Raw genomic sequence first — 21950 nt, forward strand, 5'->3', positions numbered from 1 at the left:
TACTGCAGACCAGGCGGAGGGGGGAAGGGGGGGCTTCCTGCCTCTTCTCCTGCTCTCTTTTCTTACGGTAAAACATGAGATTTGCAGAGAAAGACGGAACACTTTGTAGCCGCAAAAACACGCTAATTTCCCCCCAGAGTAAGGATTAAAACTCGCGGCGACACCCACCATTGAGCTGCTGCGAGTTTTTACTGTTGTAGGGGGGGGAGATTATCTGGAAGCCCGAGGACGTCGCTTCAGTCTTTCAGGAAAGGAGAAAAAATAATGTGATGAAGGACCGGGAAACTGAACGGAAGAACTCCATCGAAAGGTAATGCTGTAACTTGCATACTGTTAGGAAGTTTAAATAGTTTTCCCCCCCACGCGAATTACCTTAAGTGAAAACTTTGAAAGGCAGTTTTCACTAAAAAAAAAAAAAAAAAAAAATCGCATGTTGCCGTAGGAATGTTGTTATAGCAGTGTTTCCTTCTAGTATCAAGATAAGCTATTTGAACAAACACGTTGTTTCAGAAAATTAGCTTTTTTAAATCTTCATGTCGGTCACACAGGGGTTCATACTTAATTCAGTGATGGGTGCTATGAAATTTTCTGAAAATAGCGGTAACTGAAGCTAGGATTATGTGAAGTGTAGGTGGGTGTATCCTTCACTGCATCCTTGCCTTTGTTACCAAAAATCGCTTCTGTTAGCTGCTTATTTTCCAGTGTGAGTGCCACACAAGTGATGTGGTTCTCAGGGGTTCTCAGTCAGACGGAAACACATTGAAGTGGGTTTTAGTTGCCACTGGTATTACAAGGTTTCGCTGTGAACGTTCACATGCTCACTGTAATCTTCTCAACTGTACATTTCTATCACAGTGTTTTAACAGTTCACAGTAACCATAGACAGTAGTAGTACACGGGTGAAAGTAGATTAAAGTTCTTGCCGGTACTACTACGCCAACCTTCATAGCTTCATGATGTTGTCCTTCCACCCCTAGCTTCATCCATCCCCGAACACACGCATTTTATTTTATTAAAGCCTTTTAAGAAAGAAGACACACTTAACATCATGTATAGCAAATTATTTATTTTAGTTTATTAAAAACATTTGAACAGCTTGAAAGTCTCTGCCCTTGAATTTTCTGATTTTCAAAACATTGGGCCAATTAATAAAAGAAGACTTAATGATGATTCAAATATCTCTTACAATGTGCCCATTAAAATGGAAGATACTTCCCATTAAAGCAAAACACTTACAAGATTTTCCACAGAGGCGTAAAGTAGTTATCCTCTTCTGAGTAGAGGTGAGCCTTGGCACTTGTTGAAGTGGGCTGCTCTTCTTAGGCCACATCCACACTAACCCGTCTTCAAATGAATCCGCATATCTTTTGCTGCGTTTGCACCTAGCGTCCACACTATGCAGCGTTTTAGAGTTTGAAAACGCTCCCGAGGACGGATAAGTTTGAAAACGGCGCGTTTTCCTAATAGTGTGGATGACGGAAAACGAAGCAGTTCGAAAGCGATGACGTAGGCAGCGGCGTTCGCTACTTGATTGGTTCTTAGCAGTTATGATGTGTCATTCCCTGATTCGTCACCCCTAACCACGTGACCCTTTTCCGGAAGAGAACAACAACAACAGCCTTGATACCGATCGACTACCAGGTTAATTCAACATGGATAATGTGGTATTTGTTACAAATGTTTGTACATAGATGTTCTAGCACAGTGGTTCTTAACCTTATTGAAGGTACTGAACCCTGCGAGCTTCATCAGTGCATTCACCGAACCCTTCGTAATTGGAAAAATAAAATATGATTTCTTCAAAACATAGGTATATATTTTATTAGTGCACAAAATGAAACATCATGCACACAAAATCAGTGTGCAAAGAACAAAACCAACAATTTCACACAAAAACATAACTCAATGAATGATTTGCGATCAGGTACGCAACTTCGTACGATGCTGTGAGGATCGGTTTGTCGACAAACAAAACATGAATTTCACACAAAAACATAACTCAGTGAATATTTACTGCAAATCAATGTGACTTTTGCTGTTGCCTTTCAGATACAAGTTCAGAAAGGCGCGGCTTCACCTTGGCAAGTGCCACTCTCATATCATTTTCGCAGCAAAGTCTGTTCCTTTTCTTAGTTTTCATGTCCACCATCCTCGAAAAGGATTGCTCACAAAGATATGTTGTAACAAACGGTGTGAGTATCTCAAAGGCTTTCTTGGCAATACGAGAGTATGGTACGATTTGGTGACACCAAAACGTTGAGAGCGTTGTTGTTCCGAAGAGTTGCTGTTGAAGCTGGCTCTGCTGAAGTTCAATGATTTCGTCGAGGCATTCATCGTTGACATCTGCTGTCATCTGCTGAACGCAGCATAAGTTTTAGCTTTCTCCGTGCTTTTTGGGCTACCCAAGCCACCGTACCGTTATGCTGCGTTCACACCGAACGGGGCGCTCGGTGTGAACGCACCTTAAGGAATAGACGGTCATTCATTTTTAAAGCGGCGGCTCACTTGACCGCAGTGTGTGTCTGCCGAACCCCTGGGGTTCGATCGAACCCAGGTTAAGAACCACTGTTCTAGCAGGTAGGGACTTAGGACCCAGGGGAACACCGGTGATCAATGGCAACCCGGAGGGGATTCGCGGTTCTTTGGCTTCAGCTGTTATTGGAGCGATTAGCAATTTCGAAAACGATGCTGAAACGCATGTGTGGACGGTTCCTGGACTACCTCACCAACCGTCCACAGTATGTGAGGATAAGGGAGTGTGAGTCAGATCGGGTGTCCTGCAGCACAGGGGCCCCACAAGGAACCGTTCTGGCTCCATTCCTCTTCTCCATATACACATCGGACTTCACATACAACTCTGCTACCTGCCACCTGCAAAAGTTCTCTGACGACTCTGCAAACGTCGGCCTCATCTCCGCCGGTGATGAGAGGGAATACAGAGAACTGAACCAGGACTTCATAGGATGGTGCCGGCGGAACCGCCTCCAGATCAACTCTGGTAAAACCAAAGAGCTGGTGGTAGACTTCCACCGGGGTTAACACTGTCCTCCGGAACCAGTGAACATCCAGGGACAGGACATTGAGATTGTGCAATCTTATAAGTACCTGGGTGTTCACTTGAACAATAAACTGGACTGGACTAATCATACAAATGCACTTTATAAAAAGGGTCAGAGCAGACTCTATCTGCTGAGGAGACTGAGGTCTTTTGGAGTGCAGGGAGCCATTTTTTATGCAGTGGTCTGCTGGAGCAGCAGCATCTCAGCAGCCGACAAGAAGAGACTCAACAAGCTTGTCAGGAAGGCCAGCAGTGTGCTGGGGTGTCCACTGGATACGGTGGAGGTATTGGGAGACAGGAGGATGATGGCCAAGCTATCATCCCTGATGAACAACACCTCTCACCCCATGCGGGACACTCTGGCAGCTCTGTACAGCAGGTCCTTCCTTCCTGCTGCTGTCAGGTTGCACAACCAACTCTGCTCCCAGCAGACCACATGACAATAAAAACCTGTGCAATAATAGTTAAAATAGTTTTTCTGTCTGTAAATATAATATTTCAGTTATTGTTGTTTTTCTACTGTTTCTTATTGCTTATTTATAATACTTGTTTTTTTTTTTTCATTTTTTTATTTTTATCTTGTCTTTCTTTTACTATTGTGTGCACTTTACTCTATGCTGCTGTAAGCCTGCAAATTTGTCGCTTATTTATAATACTTTTTTAATTTTATTTTATTTATTTATTTTTTTTATCTTGTCTTTCTTTACTATTGTGAAGGAATGTTGCAAATTTCCCGCTGCGGGACTAATAAAGGATTATCTTATCTTATCTTTAAGATCTCCGTCCACACATGCAAGGCTTCTTGTTGTCAATCAAGCATACCTTGAACATCTATGTACAAACATTTGTAACAAATACCACATTATCCATGTTGAATTAACCTGGTAGTTGATCGGTATCAAGGCTGTTGTTGTTGTTCTCTTCCGGAAAAGGGTCACGTGGTAAGGGTTGACGAATCAGGAAAGGACATGTCGTAACTGCTAAGAACCAATCAAATAGCGAATGCGGGTGCCTACGTCATCGTTTTCGGATTGCTTCGTTTTCTGTCATCCACACTATCAGGAAAACGCGGCGTTTTCTAACTTATCCATCCTCGGGAGCGTTTTAGAACTCCTCAGTTTTCGGTACCCTACAACGCCGTATAGTGTGGACGCTACAGGGCCCATGAAGAGGAGATTTGCTGCATTTCTTGTTGCCAGTTTACTCCTATACTCTGTGATGATATTGTTCAATGCGCTGAACCCCCCCTCACAACCAGCATTACTTGCGGATAGTGTGTCCACTGCCATTAGCAACTTCTTCATCATGTTAGGATTACTTTTTCCTCCACTCGCCTTATATTCAGTGAACCAAGTTGAGCCTCTTGTACATTCAGATGTAGGACACGAGACAAAGCCCTCACCTCATCTTCTCCAAATCAAGGATTGCCATTGTCCCAGTTGTCAGGGTTGAGGACTCCCATTTGATTGATAAGGCTATTGTAAGCCTCTTTTCGGCTGGCTTTGACACTGGCCGGTGCTCTCTTTGCTGTGGTAGTGAAGGGTCTTTCTTTCATATTATCTGCCACTGCTTGAATGAACTGAGCAGAGTTAATGTTGGGAATCTTGCCTGCTCCTAAATGCTCTGCTTTGAATTCCTTCACTTCCCATGCCTGGCTGGCTTCAACTGTATTTTTACCTGGGACATACTAAGGTTTCTATGTGTTTGACATATATTGTCATTACATTACAGTCATTTAGCAGACGCTTTTATCCAAAGCGACTTACAATAAGTGTATTCAACATAGGTCATGATGTCATGTGCCTTTGGGAGTGTGGTCCTTCTGTTCCTGAGTTCAGTCAGCACTTCTGTCATTAATCCAAGACTTTTCAGGAAGTTGATGGAGCACAACTTAGAAAGCAGACCTTTGAATTTGTCCCTTTCTCTGCTGTCCCTTTATTCATCCTGCTACCTCATGGAGATGTTGCCCCAAGGCTGGATAAGAAACTGCAGAGACCGCCCTGCATGAAGAGGCTACCCAGCATGCATTGTACACTCTTCCAGCCATCCTGAGGGTGATGTGTTGGTTGTGAGCACATTCACCCGCATGTTTTTTGGTAACTGGCTATATAGTGTATATAGGCTGTCAAGGAAGGCTCGAAAGTCTTTTTGTTTCCCTGTCACATCCAGTATCTTGTCCACAGCAATGCCAGAGGGCAAGAGGGCGAAGCGATCACCAAGAAGATTGCCATTTATTTTACAAAAGATTTGGGCCCCTACTCAGTCATTGAGAATCAAAGCTTTCGCGCTATGGACACTTTGGAAACGAGATACAAAATTTGTCTCAACGTTTTTAAGGACACAGCGATACACTCACTCTACAACGGAACCAAAGCTAAAGTCATGGAATCACTGAGGATAGGCGGGTAGGACAGACGTAGCACACTATGCGTGACATTCGTTGCAACAGAATATTGCACTGTATGCATAGTTTTCCCACGTGTTTCAGAAAGCGTTATTTTTGTACGAGAACTTAATGCTAATGGCCTATAACAGGGGGATTTGATTTAAGAGAGAACTCTATATTGTTAATTGTGAAAAGAACAGCTTGTTATGTCAAATGACTCGGAATCAAATCGATAGGTGCCTGGGCTGCTTCATTATGTGTTGGGGAGTTCCAGTGCTATCGGGTAACAGAAGTTCGGACTGGGCCAGTTGATGAAGCCTGAATTACTGCTTATTTTATATTAAATACCTATTGAAGTCTTGATGAAGTTTGAAGAAAACACTGGAAACGTAGTTCGATGCAATAGAGTTTATTCCTTGAGCAAAGAATTAAACCTGAGTTGACTGTCCTGAGGCGAACTGATTTTGTTTTGTCCTCAACATGGTCTTAAATAGTGCCACTGCCTTTTTGATCTGTAAGCTCTTCCCTGTTTCCTTTGATCTGCAGGTGCACTGAGCTTTCCCCCAGTCCAACCAGAGAAGAGTTCCAAGGTTACCAGCAAAAGTTTGATGGGGTGTTTCTTAATTGACACCAATACCTAGATAGGCCATCATTTCCAGATATGTAAATAGTCGCCACTTTATTAGTTACATCTGTACAGTCTAATGCAAATCAAGCACTTTTGTAACTTTAATGAGGCTTATCATATATTTTTTATAAATACTTATATTTAAAGCTTAATTGTCCTGAAATACGTACAGACGTACTTAGGCTGTCAGATTAAATCAATGCATGACGTAGTAAATATAATGGGTCATCAGAGGTATCAGAGACATTTTGCCAGTCTGACATGGTTGCAGTTCAAATACCCTGTAGTGCTCTCTAAACCAAGCTGATAACCTCCTGACAATAAAATTCAGTGTATCCTGAAGTACACAAATCCTTATCTCTCCCAATTCAGGGAGCCCATCAGCAAACCCACGGATGACTATCATTCCCTTTTTACTGATATTCCCCTTACAATCTGCACTTTTTTCCATGTTTACTTAAGCCATGTTTGGGTACATCTCCTGAATAGGAAATGATACATCATCTTTTAGCACCTAAAGAGTAACTCTCGATAAACTTAACACTTAACTCCAGGTTTCTCTGAACATGATGAGTGTAAGTGATGGCAATCATCAGCTGGTGTTTCCTTGACAATGTTAAAGCAACATTCTTGAAACACTTTATATGACGAGCAACTTCCTTGAAAAAACTGTTTGCCCTCAAAGCGCATGGTCCAGCAACCAACTACTAAAGGACCACAATATCATGTCGACAGAACCTCCTTGGTCTGAAAGTTACTGGAATTTGCAGTGCAAACTTGACAAACATACTCTCCTGAAAAATTCTCCACAAAGCCTGCAATGCCATGGGCACCCAGATTATATGTGGCTACACAATGTAATGTACCTTTTAATAATTTTTCCATTCTGTGAAACTAACACCCGATGATCTTCCAAGACAATCAGATCACGCAAAAGAGGTTCAAGCACTTTGCCATATCAATATTCCTTGATGTAGCTACTTTTACACATTACTGCCAAGTAGATGGATAAGAAAGAGGAATGCTGGGCTGGGAATAAATTGCTAAAAATCCAGTACATTGCGCATAGTTTGTGCTTTTTTTTTTTCTGGAAGTACCCATGGGATTGCAAACGTCAAAGTCATCAATATAAAGTGTCACACTTAATCTCAATTCCCCTGCCGATAGGAACTGGTTTGTCTCCATCCTGAAATTACTTGTATTCTTGCTGTGCAGTTTTATTCGCATAAACACTGTCGTTTTTTTACTACTCCACCGATCTCCAATTGTTTTTGCCAAGGGGTCAGAGAGGCCAATTCTTCAATTTCTGTCACATTAAGAACAAAGTGATACTTTGTAAAAAAGAAAGAGATTGAAAACAATGGCATTTAATGTAGTCATGGATGCAGAACTCTTCAGGAAGGCAAGTCCTGTAAAAGCACATCGACTGCACTGCTGGCAACATGGAGTAAATTTTCAGCTTAATCAACATTGCTGCAAATCTCTCTTCAATCATCTTCTCATCATTTTCGGAGATGTTTGTCTGAAACCTAGATGACCTTCTAGCTCGGCTTCTTCTAATGCGTCATTGTTAAATACCCCTTGTTGTTAGTCCATTCAATTTCAATTTGTTTAACTCCATTGTCAGTTATTTCAACTTCAAAGTCCATTTCAGATTGGCTATTTGAAAAATCTAATTTAAATATTTTTAATTAAAAACGGATTTAACAATAAGTGTTGCAATAAACTATGATAAATGGCTTCAGCACTTTTTTTCCCAAAGAGAAACATGACAACAACAAACCAGTTGTGAATATTTATTGGTGCACATGTTTTTTCAACAGTCTCTCAACCTCCTATATGAAATGTATACCTGAATAACATTGGAAGTATACAATGTTGTTGCTTTTTTTTTAAAGAATGAGAGGCTTTACATGTGCAGGATTTTCTTCAACTGCACATTCCATATATCACCTGTAACCATAAAACGAAAAATAAAATAGCTATTTTTTTTGAGAATATCAATATTGTGCATTGTTCCCTCACAACTGAGAATCTGAATATAGACAACAACAAAAAAGACTTAAAACTTACATTTTTCTGCATGTAAAATTTCAATAAATTCAATAGGACTGAACTGTGAAACATAATACTGAATGTTTCAAACCTTGACAACATTTTCATTTGGTAGCTTGAAAAGATGCAAACATTCTAAAATATTTGAGCTCTCCACTCATTTATTTAAGTGCAAAACACACAATTAAGAACTTCAGTAAAACAATTATCCATTTTAAAGCTGATGCACTTGCATAAGATGAGCCATTAGAGTTTTGTGTTACATTGTCTCATGCAGAGGTCAAGTTCCTCTGCAAACTGTCTGCAGTCTGCCCATTAAGTAATGTCCAAAAACAGAAACACTTGTGAGGACACTGTCCTCAATCAATGTTCAGAAGATCCTTCTGAATAACTTGGAATGTGTACCTCAGTTACTTTGGATAGTCGATGTTAAGGACAGAAAGTAAAGCCATTAGCATGGCCATGGCGCTTGGTAGATTCTTCCGATCAGTAAGGATCAGTGCTTCCTCAAGGACCACGGACATGTCGAATATGTCTTCTCCTGCTTTACCCATCATAATGAAAACTTTCATCCAGTCAGTCGATACGTCCTCATCGTCTTTAGCCTACACAAGAGTTTAAAGGAAGCAAAAATAGCGTTTACCACCTTTTTAGTTTGTTCTAGTACTTAAGGTCTAGGATTTTATCTCTTATTTAAAGTAGAAATTGTTAACTAAATAAATCTTTTCTGTGATTTCTATTCATTATAGGTGACAATGATTTAAATGTCTCCTACATTTATTTATAGAATTATACATATGAATTGATATATAACAGAGGCATACTGTTGCCTTTAGGGCAATGGCAAGTAGCTTTGGGTTAAACTTTTATTAGTTTTGGGAGTTTTTCAGAATAAAGTAAACATGCCAATTTTTTCTAAATAAAAGAATAAACCACTGAATGCAATGACATGGCTTTATATTTAATCATTTTTGTATTCAGAGCTCCATGGCATAAGGATAACTAGAGTAGCACAGTTTGTCTCGCGTACAATTAGACTTGACTTTTATTTACTCAATTACACTATTTCCAGTGACCTATGATATCTTCCCGTCTGATACAGTGTCCAGGTTTGCTGTTGTCTTCACAGACATTTGTCGTTTTTCTGTGGTTATTTAGTATCTTCTCTGGGGTCCTTACATTTAACCGATGTAGCTGATGCCCCTACCACAAACCTATGAATGCCATAGGATTTTAGTTTTACACCCTAAAGAATGTGTATGACATAAAATGCAAAACCTGTGGGGAAAAGGCAAAAACCCTGAAGAAGAGACTGTAAAACCAGTCAGCATCGAGTGGGAAGGGGTACAAGTCATGGACCACAGAAAGACCAAGGATGACAATTCACATTCAACACAGGCTGTGTTTGGACAGACACTGGATTACCATTTCACATATATGATCACCTATTATAACCTGACCTAAGTGCCATAGATAGCTAGCTAAGTGAGTTCCATTTCCATTAAAACCAAATAATGTGTCATATGTATCAATTCTATTAAAGCTGAACAGATCTTTACAGTTTACCATTTTGTAAAGGAATGGAGTCCACTTTTTTGTATAGAATCTACAGAGGACAAGATGTTTGGGTTGATATTGCTTTTCAGGACCTACAGGCCATTTTACATTAAGTGACTGATTCTTGACAACTTTAATAAGAAAATGAAATAAACATTGCCTTCCTGAACAACCTTCCACTACAGATTCTAGAAAAGTTAAAATATTAAAGGTCTAATCACAAATCATGATGACAGTATTCTATTATCTCAATTAGCTCTAGGCCTGTATGGTTTTAAGTTATTAAGTTATACCACGGTATTTAGAAATACCGAAAGTATGATGTTCAATACAGTCAAAACATATGCTCCCTTTTCCATTAACTGATAAACATTGACAAAATGCAACAACAAATCATCATAGAGCCATCTTTTGAGCCTGGTCAGGCCCATTATGCCACTTTCAACTTTATACGGCTCAAGGTACCTTGACAGACACTGGTCCAGCCCAGCGAACAGGGCAACCAATGTAAGGCGAGCAAATTCTGCTTCAATCTGTTGGATGTGGTCTTTATGCTTTTTTTTTAACAGTGCTGGGAATTTTGATTACATTTAATGAAAAATAATGAAATGCAATGTTGGTCACCAAGATCTTTAAGATATATATATTTTGAGGAAACAAATTAAAAGCGGCACATTTTACCTCCCGTTCCGCGAACACAGCTGGCCTTCTTTTTTTTAGTTAATTCAATACATTTCAATTATTCCATAATGTCATATTTAATATTGATCAATTAGGGGCTCCATAAAATGGGGTAGTGGTCTTTTTTTTTTTAAATATAGCCTTTAACAATATTTGAAAAAATGCACAAAAACAGACAGCAATTGAAATGCCTAATCTTATCGAGGCCATTTTATGAACATCACTATATTACTCAACAATAAAGAACTCTTAAAACGTATCTTTCATTGCGAAGGACAAGGCATTATTTGTTCAACTTATTTGGTTAAGTTTCACGGGTGACTGCGTAGAAGGTGATCCAATCTGTTGCAGTTCAGGTGATGCTCGAGCACATTAGCCGTCACTCTCATCTCCGAGTTCAAACCAGCCTCCGCTAAAGTTGGGAGATAGACACGGGCAAAGAAGAGTAAAGCCTCAGCGAGTGGAGTAGACATTGAAACGTCGCTCGCAAAGCAGTGTCTCGGAAATTATTTAAAATAAATGATTGTTTTTTTTACTTTTTCGAGCACTGGCCAGGTCGGGCAGCTGGTTGATTGTAACATTATTTAGCTAACTTAACTGGCCACTTATTGAATTTGTATTTGTTTAGTAACTGTTTACAGGCTCTTATTGTTTTTAGTAATCTGTCTGCACTATACTTTTGCTCTGGTTTATGCTTTGAGATGGTATAACAGCTCATATATCACAAATACAAACCATTTTGATTACACAAACCTAAAAAACAGTCTGAACCGATGACTATACCCAAAACTGAAACTGGTCTGGGATGTACAGGCGCGAAGTCAACGTCGACAGCTAATTCCCCATAATGCACTTTGATAACCGTCGCAAAATGTGATGACGCAGCAGTTTTGATCCACGCACCCACCCAACTACCTCGGTAGTCAATTTGATTTACATTACTAATTCAGTTGGATGTGGATTTTCAGGTGACCATTTTTTCTGTAGTTGAGACGTTTTTTAACTAGACATTTCCTGCTATCACAACAACTTCAATAATCTTTTGTTATACTGACATAGAATAATATGCTTAAATAACAAATAAGCATAATTACATTTTACAGTGTGCTTCTTGCTGCTCTAGAAACAACATTTAGTTATATCTAAATTGAAAATAAATTATTATCCTGTTATGAATGTATTTGTTATTAAAATGACATGCAAGCAATAATTTAGTCATAAAAAATAATTGTATATCAATAATAGCAGCTCCTAGTAGTAATAAAATCCTAAAGATACCTATCCCTACCTGAAGGCCACTGTAGTTCTCCGAAAAGCTTGAAAAGGGAGGGGTGAGCAGAGGGTATCTAGTTGGTTGCTATCTACAACCTCACCATTAGGTGCTACACAATCTTACATACTGTTCCTTTGATTTTGATTTGAGAATTTGAATATTATATGTAAATCAAGCCTTAATGTTTCATCATGTTATCAAGACCTTTTCTCATAATTTGTTGATGGATAAAATGTGAAATATGTTGTGGTGAGCTGCAATGGAAATACAAAAATGCGATTAATATTGACTTTTATTATGAATTAAGCTATTTAAGTTGAAATTGAATATGAAATTAATAAGATTTGAAGTTACAGTTCGGTACATTAGCTTTGCATTTCAAACAATTTTCACAATCAAGCATCATCAACGTCTTAAGGCTTCCCCTACAAAATGTGAAGTAGATCTGGTCAACTGGCTAGGAGGAGTACATGAAAGTATAAAACTTGTAATTTCCTGTGGCGTAGCATGTGAAAATTTTGGCATGGAAAAGTGGTCAGGCTTTGACCAGTATCATGCCTTATAAATGCTGGGCAGATTGGACAATGTACCTTGGAGTTAAAACAACTTTCTGTTTCATGGCACAAAATGGGTGCCATGCCATGTCAAGGTCGTTCCATGAAAACTCATGATTTTATTACTTTTCATCATAAAGGCCTTTTAGATTTTCTTGACCAAATATAAAGTTTGGATGGATGGATGGATGGATGGAATATAAAGTTGATTGCATTAATTCTGTAGGAGGAATTTGTTAAAGTACAGTGCCTGGAAAAAGAGGAAAATTTGGCTAAAATTGCAAAAAAACAATTACTGTAGTGCTCCCTAGTGGTTGAATGGAATAAAAGTTTCAGGGGTTGTTTCAGGTACTTGTGTGGACATATGTTGCAAATTGATGATAGGCCCAATGGTTTTGAAGTTAGGGAAACTTATATGCAAAGCAACGCTTCTTTAAGTTCATTGATCGATATCTTCTAAAGGCAATGAGCCATCAAGAAGTTTTTGATATATTTAGTTCAGCTTTGTCCAGTTATGATCCACAGCCAATTTTAGAGCAATCATACCTATTGTTTAGGAGGCGTTTGCAAAGATCCTCTGCTATGACTTTGTCGGTGCTCAGGCCCTAATAATAATAATTGGAAGAACCATAGGTCCCCCGCTCAGGCCCTAAAAATGACTAGTGTGACCTTGGGTGCAAAGGTTACTGAGTTTTTTTGCATCCTAAATTCCTTAAACATATTAATTAGCTAACTAAATCCCAAATTGCTCAATCCCTGTTGGGTAGAAAAATTCAAATTTTTTGCAACTTTTCAAGCAACCCAAGACCCTCAATAATGTGTTTTTCCAGCCCCCAAAAAAATGATCTTTACTAAAACAATGGGTTCCTTGCACTTTCATCACATCTAGCTAACCATTGTGAGAAACGTTACTTAACTCACAACTCAAGAGCTAACTCCCTAATTGCTAACCTGGGATCTGAAATAACTTAAATGTTAAGTGCACCTTGTGTTACAGTTATAAAACATTATCATCCCACTATCATTTATCTCCAGTTGGGTTAATGAATTGATACATAAAAAAAATAGTGCAGTAAGTAACATTAGTTAGCTTGCACTCAGTAAGTATGACAGCTAATGGCTTACACATTCTATGCTAGCAACATGACTCACTGGGTACACATCCGACTTTTCCCATACATTTGCACATCAACAAAACATAAGCTTCCAAACATCAGATGGTTAACTCAAAAATATTTCTGCATGGAAAAAAAAAATACTTTTAAATTCAAACAGCCGAATGCTCTAGAAGTATCTCTCTATTTCTATTTCACGAATAGATCACTGATAAATGCATATTTGAAGATTTGACAGAGACAGACAATTTAAAATGCATTAGAAACAGGAAGTCTTAAATATCAAATTTAGTATATATTTTGCCAGTCAAATGTTTACAAGGTATTTCACCTTTGTTTCATTATTTAACATTTAATAGTTTACTTCTTTCATAACAGGACTTGTATATAAAGAAGTCAATGAACATTAGATGTGAGTTTACAGTTAAATACAAATTCCTCCTTGGTGTTGTGGAATTTTGTGTTTGGTGCTATGCAGGTAACACTCGTTGACTCGCTAGTTTAAAGGACTTTTACTTGTACAGCACCATTGTAGTTTCTAAAGCACCATTCTACCCGCTGTTCCCTCTGAGCAATAGCCGCACCAACATTACATTTTATTTGTACGTCCTTTGGCGTTTCAGAGAGTACTACAATAATTGCCTGGTTGAGCATTTAGGCATTTGTAGTGCAATGCTCAAGTAATTATTATCTACTAACTAGCCAACCCGGGAATTAAGCATCTGTTCTTAATAAATTGTATTATTTTCCTGGAAATGAATCGAATAAATGACCAATTTTTTTTTTATGACTGCATATTAGTAGGAGCGTAATAAAAAATTTGAGTACTTTTTTAAACATTTTGAGGTAAATATTGGGGTAAATTGGCACCTGTTATTAAGAAATTTCAAATATGGTACTTGCTTATTACTTAATCTACATACCATATAACAATAAAACGAAGAGTTACCAAAGAATAAATAAGAGGGGACTGGTATTTCCTTGGTGTTCTGTATTAGTTGATACTTTGAGTTGAGCCATTGGTATTGGGAATGAAAGTGTTGGATCAACGCATCCCTGGCAAGATCCCGGAAAGACAGATCATTTTATTTTTCTCTTTAAAAGCAGGAAATAAGAAGGAAAAAGAAAAAAAAATGGATCCCACATTTTTTATGGGATTATATTTATTCCCCAATTACCCACAGGTTGCTGGTTTGAATATAACCTGAATTGAATTTGCAGTGACCGCCAGTATGGCCTTTCAGCAGCTTAGCCGAAACTGCTCAGTGAAGAAGTAGAAAACTGTGGTATTAATGGGCAGTACCATGAGACTGAATGTGATGCAGGGAGTTTCCTAAAAGAGAAGCAGAAAGTAACTGAACTTTTCCAAGATAAAGATGTTTTTATTATCCCAGCAGGATCGTTAATTGAATATGCAAAGACAAGTTCTTCATCCTGCCAATTGTGTGGAATTTTGGAAGCTTTCTTGTTGAACCTGTATCTGTTTTGTCAGTTTAAATACTTTTTTAGTTTGGTTCCTATCTGTCATTTGGTAATGACACCACTTAGCTTGACTCATGTCTTTGTTTCTACTGGCTTCTGTTGCTTCTGATGTCAATACCGCAGGCTCCTCACTCATCGTGATGTTTAGTTTCATCCTGAAAACTTTCCTACTTAAAGGCTAATTTCGGAGTGGGGGTCAACAATCTTAGAAATTGGTTCAGTATTGAGCAAGAGAGCTGCAGCCGGCAGCCGCAAAACAGGCTGTAATATAATCCTTTGGTGTAATTACGCACAGTCAATGTACGTCAAGTTAAAGTGCTTGTTTTGCCATTGAGAGGCTCGGATTGTTATTATAAGTGCATTTTTCTTTACACTTCACTTGATCTGGTCTGTTTGTTATTGTGTCTAACCAAGCATTTTACTGATACAAACTTGTACAAACACTGGCTGTTAATGGTGATGTATACCAGGGGTGTCAAACATACGGCCCGCGGGCCGGATCCGGCCCACCAGGGGGTCCAGCTCGGCCCGCCGGATGACTTTGCTAAGTGTGAAAATTACAGAAAGACATAAATTGCATTTCTATAATAGTAGCTGCTATTCCTAATCAGTCCACTGGGGGTCGCACTGTTTATTTGGCTGATGTCTGAGTTTTTGGTCTTTATGTTTCTAGTTTATTGTAGAAAGACCTTAAAATAGGGTTTATCATCCAAAAACCTTCACCAATGATTTAAACAGAGAAATATTGTCGTTATGTATGCGTTATTATGCTATGATTTTACTGGTCTGGCCCACTTGAGATCAAAGTGGGCAGTATGTGGCCCCTTAACTAAAATGAGTTTGACACCCCTGATGTATACAATGCGAGTGATATGTTCTAAATAAAGTCTAAATAAAGACATTATGTCCATTATAGCCTCATTGATGCTGGAGTCATGAGGCCGGTACAACAAAGAACTTTAGGCATCTGTCAAAATAAAACAGGGGCACATTGGCATTTTGGCAGTTTGGCTCTGTTACTGTCCTACTGACGTACCGAGAGGAACTTTGCCTGTTACATGAACAAGACAAGACGGCCATGATGGTGTGTCTGCCCTCAGGCCAAGATATAATAAAGATTTAAATCAAGTCAGAGTGAACATTAAACAACTTAATTTTTAGGGTTATTATCAGTCATTTTCGGCTCCACAATAATTATTAAACAAATCGTTTAAAAAATCCATATACATTTAGACCACGGTGCATCCTCTGCAGCTTTGATAATTGTATGTGTCCAAATGCCTGTATGCAGGAGCTGTAGGTCATGTGACTGTATATCCCATGTTTTCCTGTCATATTTATTCAGATGTGTATGTCATCGTGTTTAAGAATTGGTCTCAATCGCATGTCTAGACACTGTTTTGCTGCATCAGATTGAAACACAGGAAACACAGGAGACACAAGGAGACCAAAAAGAGACCTGAGAGACTTGAACTGGACTGTCTTCCTTCTGCATATAAATGCAAAAAAAAACAAACAAGGAAAGTATCTGTGGTGTACAACAGCTGAGGGGAAAGTCAAATTCTGCCTGATACATATATTTTTTATAATAACAGGAAGGAAACACTATCTATCAGTACATCCGGTTGTTGTTTAGGTCACAAGCAGTGAAAAGGGCAAGTTTAACTCTCAAGTATATTGACGGTTGGCAGAGTAAACGCTAGTAAAGTAGTTACACTGGTGCACAGGTATGAAGGAGTGGCTCAGTGCTGAATGGTTGCCAGATTCACCTGTCTGTTCCTCCCAGCCCCAACTGTTGGAATGAGGGAAAGAGGGGGGTTGGAAAAGGAAAAGGTTTGCTTCCTCAAACATGCACAAGGTAGATGTTAATGAGAGACTCGGTGAAACAGACAAAACATTGGATTACCTCCTTATTTTTCACTAGTGTTCGATTTTAGGAGAATATACAGGGATACTTGAGGAAGACACAAAGGTAGGACAGTTTTTTTTTTAACTTCTGATACCGTTTTTGCCAGTGATTCTAAAATAAATAGCACCAGCATAAGAGGTGAATACAAGTGTATGCTGAGGAGGTGAAACCAAGGTAGGAGTTGTAATTTAGTTTGGGCTATAAGGTGTTCAAAGAAAGTGAAAGAAAATGGGAAAAGCCATCAATTGAGTTGTACAGTGTGAATAGGAAATCGAAAATCTGAATGCATTTCAACTTAAGCTTCATCAAAGACGTGCAAACAAAAGATGAAATTCCATACTTCCTGCAGTATTGTTCTTTTCCAGCACAAACAGGACAGTATCAGTCGCTTATCAGTATGTTTACTTTATCTTGTGTATCTTGTTTTATCTGTTTTCATTGGGGTATTCATTCCTATTCCCACTTTCTCTATTTCGTTGTTTTTAAATTGAACCTTTTTCCAGAGCAGTTGGCAATGTGTTCTCATCAACAGTGTCCGGGGTCAAATCTAAAAGGAACATCTAAACAGTTTTACACAGAAACAATAACAACCGAACAATAAGCCTAAGATTGAATGAGTGATGACCAAAGAATGTGGCAGTGTGGCAAATCATGTGCATACTTGCAATTTAAAACTAACAGACAACTGACTTTGGTTTAGACATTTTAGATTCTGAATAATTTGCTTGCCAGGTCACAGTGTTTGTCAAAGTTAAGTGTTTCTTTAAGTTTTAAACTTGTGTATGGATGTTTTGAATGGATGGATATATACAGCACACAGCAACACAGGATGGACAGAAGTGCAATAGATGCCATGTGTACAGAATGTACACATGACTATCTATTACTATCATGATATTACTATCATGACACAGACAGAACTATGTAGATATACATGTATGTGCACCTATATGCATAATAAATGAATGGATAAAAATATTCTCAACATTTCAGCACCCATCAGTGTTCTGTATGAGAGACAAGAAAAGGGGGAGAAAAACAGTCCTTCTCTGTTAATAATGATAATAAAAGCATTGATGGTATAAGTAATGTTGATAGTTATGTGACTAATAATAAGTTGGTGTCAGCAGGGCCACAGCAGGAGGCACGACCACGGTCCAGATATAACCACGATTCATGGAAACCTGCGGACGAGAAAGCACAAAGACTCCGGGGAAGAAGCAAAGTCAGTAATGTGCATAAACAGCACATGAATACATAAAGATGGAGGGAGAGAAGAGGAGAGAGGAGCTCAGTGTATACTCGGTAGTCCCCCGGCGGTCTAGGCATATAGCAGCATATCTAGAGGCTGGACCAAGGCGAACCTGAGACAACCCTAACTATAAGCGTTCAAAAAGGAAGGTCTTAAGCCTGCTCTTAAAAGTAGTGAGTGTGTCTCCCCCCAGACTGAAACCGGAACCTGGTTCCACAGAAGAGGAGCCTGATAACTGAAGGCTCTGGCTCCCATCCTACTTTTATATACTCTAGGAACCACAAGTAACCCTGCTTTCATGGAGCGGAGGTAATATGTTACAATAAGCTCCTTAAGATATGATAGTGCCGGGCCAATTTTGGCTTTACAGAGGAGGACAAGGATTTTAAATTCAACTCAGGATTTCCCAGGGAGCCAGTGCAGAGAAGCTAATACAGGAGTAATATGATCTCTTTTCCTTATTTTTTGTTAGTTCAGGTGCTGCAGCATTCTGGATCAATTGGAGAGATTTAAGAATTGCAGTAAACTAGTCTAAAAGTAACAAACACATGAACTAGTTTTTTTTGCATCGCTTTAAGACGTGATTTGCCTGATTTTCGAAATGTTACGTAGGTCAAAAAAGGCTGTCCTTGAAATTTGTTTTATCTGGGAGTTAAAGGACAGATTCTGATCAAAGATAACACTGCTACTGTGGTGCTGGATGCCAGGGCAATGCCATCTAGAGAAACTATATCTTTAGATAATAGATTTCGAAGGTGATCTGGGTCGAGTAGAATAACTTCAGTTTTGTCTGAGTTTATCATGAAGAAGTAACAGGTCATCCAGATTTTTATACCCTTAAAGCTGCTTGAAGTTTAGCAAAATTGTTGGTTTCATCAGGCTTGTTTGATATATATATATATATATATATATATATATATATATATATATATATATATATATATATAATTAATTAATTGGAGTGTTTTCAGATAATATTGCCTAATGGGAGCATATATAATGTGAATAAAATGATCCAGGCGCGGAACCTCTGGGAACTCCGTGACAAACTTTTGTATGCATGGAGCATTAATCATTTACATATACAAACTGTGATTGATCTAATTAATAGAACTTAAACCAGCTTAGTGCTTATTGCAACAGTCCCAAAAATCATTCAACCACTCTGAAGTCAGTGTTAACCATCAACAGTTCGAAATGTTATCCTTTAACTTTGTAATAGTAATTTATAGTTGGTTTATTTTCAAATGCAATTCAAATTAAAGCTGCAAGCAGCGATGATCGGGCCCTCGCACTGCGTGCGCGTGGGGGTACCGGCGGGACGCAGGCTCAAGAGGCGGCGAACGCCTGCGACAATCGGACAACGCCACCAATAGTTAGATGTATTTTTCTTGTGTGACGCTGGAAATTAGTGCGTGACGCTGGAAATTATGTTCAGCAAAAATTCCGACACTTCCTGTATCCACGATAAAGCCAAAGTGAACACAGAAAATGCATTATGTTGTTCTATAACAGCTGGAGACCACATCATTTAAATGTCATGTAAATCGGATACTGTTTGTCACATAAAATAAGATAAGATAATCCTTTATTAGTCCTGCAGTGGGGAAATTTGCAGGATTACAGCAGCAGAGAGGATGCTGCAAACTAGAGACATAGTAAAAAAAAAACAAGATCAAAACAAGTGTTAACACAGTAAAGAATATAAAATAAGTAAAAAAAGAAAAAAATCCCAAATAACTAAAATATTATATATACAGACAAAATAATTGTTGTATTGTACAGTGTATTGCACATATTTTTATATCGCACAGATTTATATAGTTGTTTTTTAGTGATGTGTGGTCTACTGGGAGCAAAGATGGTTGTGCAGGTGAGTTCATTAAAGTTCAGCGCCTGGAAATGGCAAAAAATACACGAGAAATTCATACAATATTCAAAATTTGTCGACTTCCGGTTGGGTTTAGAGCACGGCTCTAAGAGACTTTATTTTAAGTCTACTTGTGATACATGTGCCTACCAAATTTCATACATCTAGGTAAAACGTACTACGAGGGCTGCTTCCCCTCCCCCTCACAATCACTGCTCCTGAGCTACCTCAAACGGCTCGATTGAATTCTCTCCTTCACTTCCGTAACATTATGAGGTCACAATGTTACGGAAGTCATGTAAAACTCTCCAGCTAGTTTGACCCGCCCTCAAACAACAAATTAGAAAGATGGAGCTGTAGCTCACATCTTCCATGGTGCAGTGGTTAGGACAGCGGTCTTTCACCCTGGTGGCCTGTCATTCATTTGTCATTCTCTTGAGGGAGAGTTCTGTGAAATGTGAAACATTGACCAATCACAACAGAGCAGGCTGGCTGACCAATCAGGGCAGACTTTGCTTTCTGGAGGGAGGAGCAAATGCTACAATGGATCATTTCAGAGAGAGGGTGTGAAGAGATGCTGCAGGAGAGCCAGGATGAGAAAAACAAGGAGGATTATGAGCATTAACGCATGTAAACATGTTGTAACTGTAACTTGAGATGAAAAATATGCACTCTGAAAATAGCATAATAGGGCCTGTTTAAGTAGCATAATAGGGCCTGTTTAAGTAATGTTTTTTAATTTTGTCGAACTAACTTGAAATAAGCTTTGTGAATCTGAATGTCCACTACCCAGCCCATTTTACTCTGTGAATACTTTCTTTTGTCTTTTGTTTCTTCAGCTTCAAGATCATTTACCAGTTGCTGACATCTCTGTAAAGCTTTTGTCTTACATTTTTTTTTATTTATTTACAGATGTCCCGGAAAAAAGCATCTTCCTCCTTGAGAATGAGAAGAAGGCTAGATGAGAAAGGTGCTAGATGTCATAATTTCTTTCTTTACTCTGTAGAAAAAAGTGTAAAACGATGTAGTTGTTAACATTCAGTGTTGTCAACCCCCGTAAAAGCAAAATTAAAAGATAGAAACATAAAAAGAATAAAGGTAAACAAAGAGGAAAAAATGTGCAAACAATTTAAATGTATGTGAATAGGTAAAAATCACTTTTATCACATGCTTCTCAAGATTTGAAAGAAGGTGTTATAAACAGGCTGTTTAAAAAGGGAAATTTCCCTCTTTGATTTCCACCTTAATCCCAGGTGGTTTCGACTTTGACAACATGGGATATGCAATTGAGAACACATTTCTTCTGTCTTTCACGCTATGTGAACATTTCTGCTCAATTTTTTTTTATATAATTCTTCAAGTTAGTCCATGTAGCCTGATTGAAAGCAGTGTTTTGTGACTGACGTGGTGTTTAATTTAATTTTAGCAAAATTGCAAATTGTTCTTTCGTCCCAGGTTCTCCAATGACAGGGTTAGCTCATTATTTTCTGTTTTATATAGGCCTAATTGTAAACAGGTTTTGGACTCATGGTTAGACAAAATTACAAAATAATATCACATTTCACCTTGTGCTTTTCTCTCTTGTTTTTCCTCCATTTAATAGAAAAATTATAAAACTAATAAATTGAAGAAAATAAAGTCAGCAGAATAATTTAGATTGAAAATAATCTCTACTGGAAAATGAGGAAGATGGTAGCGCTGCAGATTTTTAGGTCACATTTTAGAGGCACTTCAGGAGATCCTCTGACACCCAAAGGTTTTGCATTGACAAACAATATGTTTCTACTTCTCTTAAGATCAACTGGCATTACACAGTCTTCGTTTTTTGGTTTAAATTTTAAGCTTTGATATTTGTGTTGTTTTTTTGTGTGGGTTCAAGCTTTGGGGTCTGTTTCTGCTTGGTTCGTAAGGTTTTCACAACTCTTCCTCCAGTTTCGTTCTGCAAGGAGTGTCAGGGATGTTGGTGGATGGTCCACATGCATCTTTGAACTTAATGCCTTCTGTCCATTTGTCTCTTGTCCTCTCTCTTTCCCTGGTATTATTTGCAATAAATTAAATCTCTGTTTTTTCTGTCCTTCTCTTGGATAGTTTTGCTTTCCATTCCTTCACATTCTTCACACTTGTAAAACT

At 38.5% G+C, this 21950-nt stretch overlaps 1 protein-coding gene across 2 annotated transcripts in view; it reads left to right on the forward strand.

Moving 5' to 3' along the window:
* amot (angiomotin) overlaps positions 1 to 21950 on the forward strand; it is a 71164-nt gene continuing 49214 nt past the window's right edge. The window contains exons 1-3 of one of the 2 annotated variants that reach the window (XM_054625313.1): positions 1 to 310; positions 17829 to 17923; positions 20733 to 20790. In XM_054625313.1, the coding sequence (XP_054481288.1) occupies positions 20733 to 20790 (58 nt within the window). In that variant the 5' untranslated portion in view covers positions 1 to 310; positions 17829 to 17923. The remainder of the gene's footprint in view (positions 311 to 17828; positions 17924 to 20732; positions 20791 to 21950) is intronic. The other variant, XM_054625315.1, reaches the window with a different exon arrangement.

The sequence above is a fragment of the Anoplopoma fimbria genome, chromosome 24 (assembly GCF_027596085.1).
Source record: "Anoplopoma fimbria isolate UVic2021 breed Golden Eagle Sablefish chromosome 24, Afim_UVic_2022, whole genome shotgun sequence".
Classification (NCBI taxonomy): Eukaryota; Metazoa; Chordata; class Actinopteri; order Perciformes; family Anoplopomatidae; genus Anoplopoma; species Anoplopoma fimbria.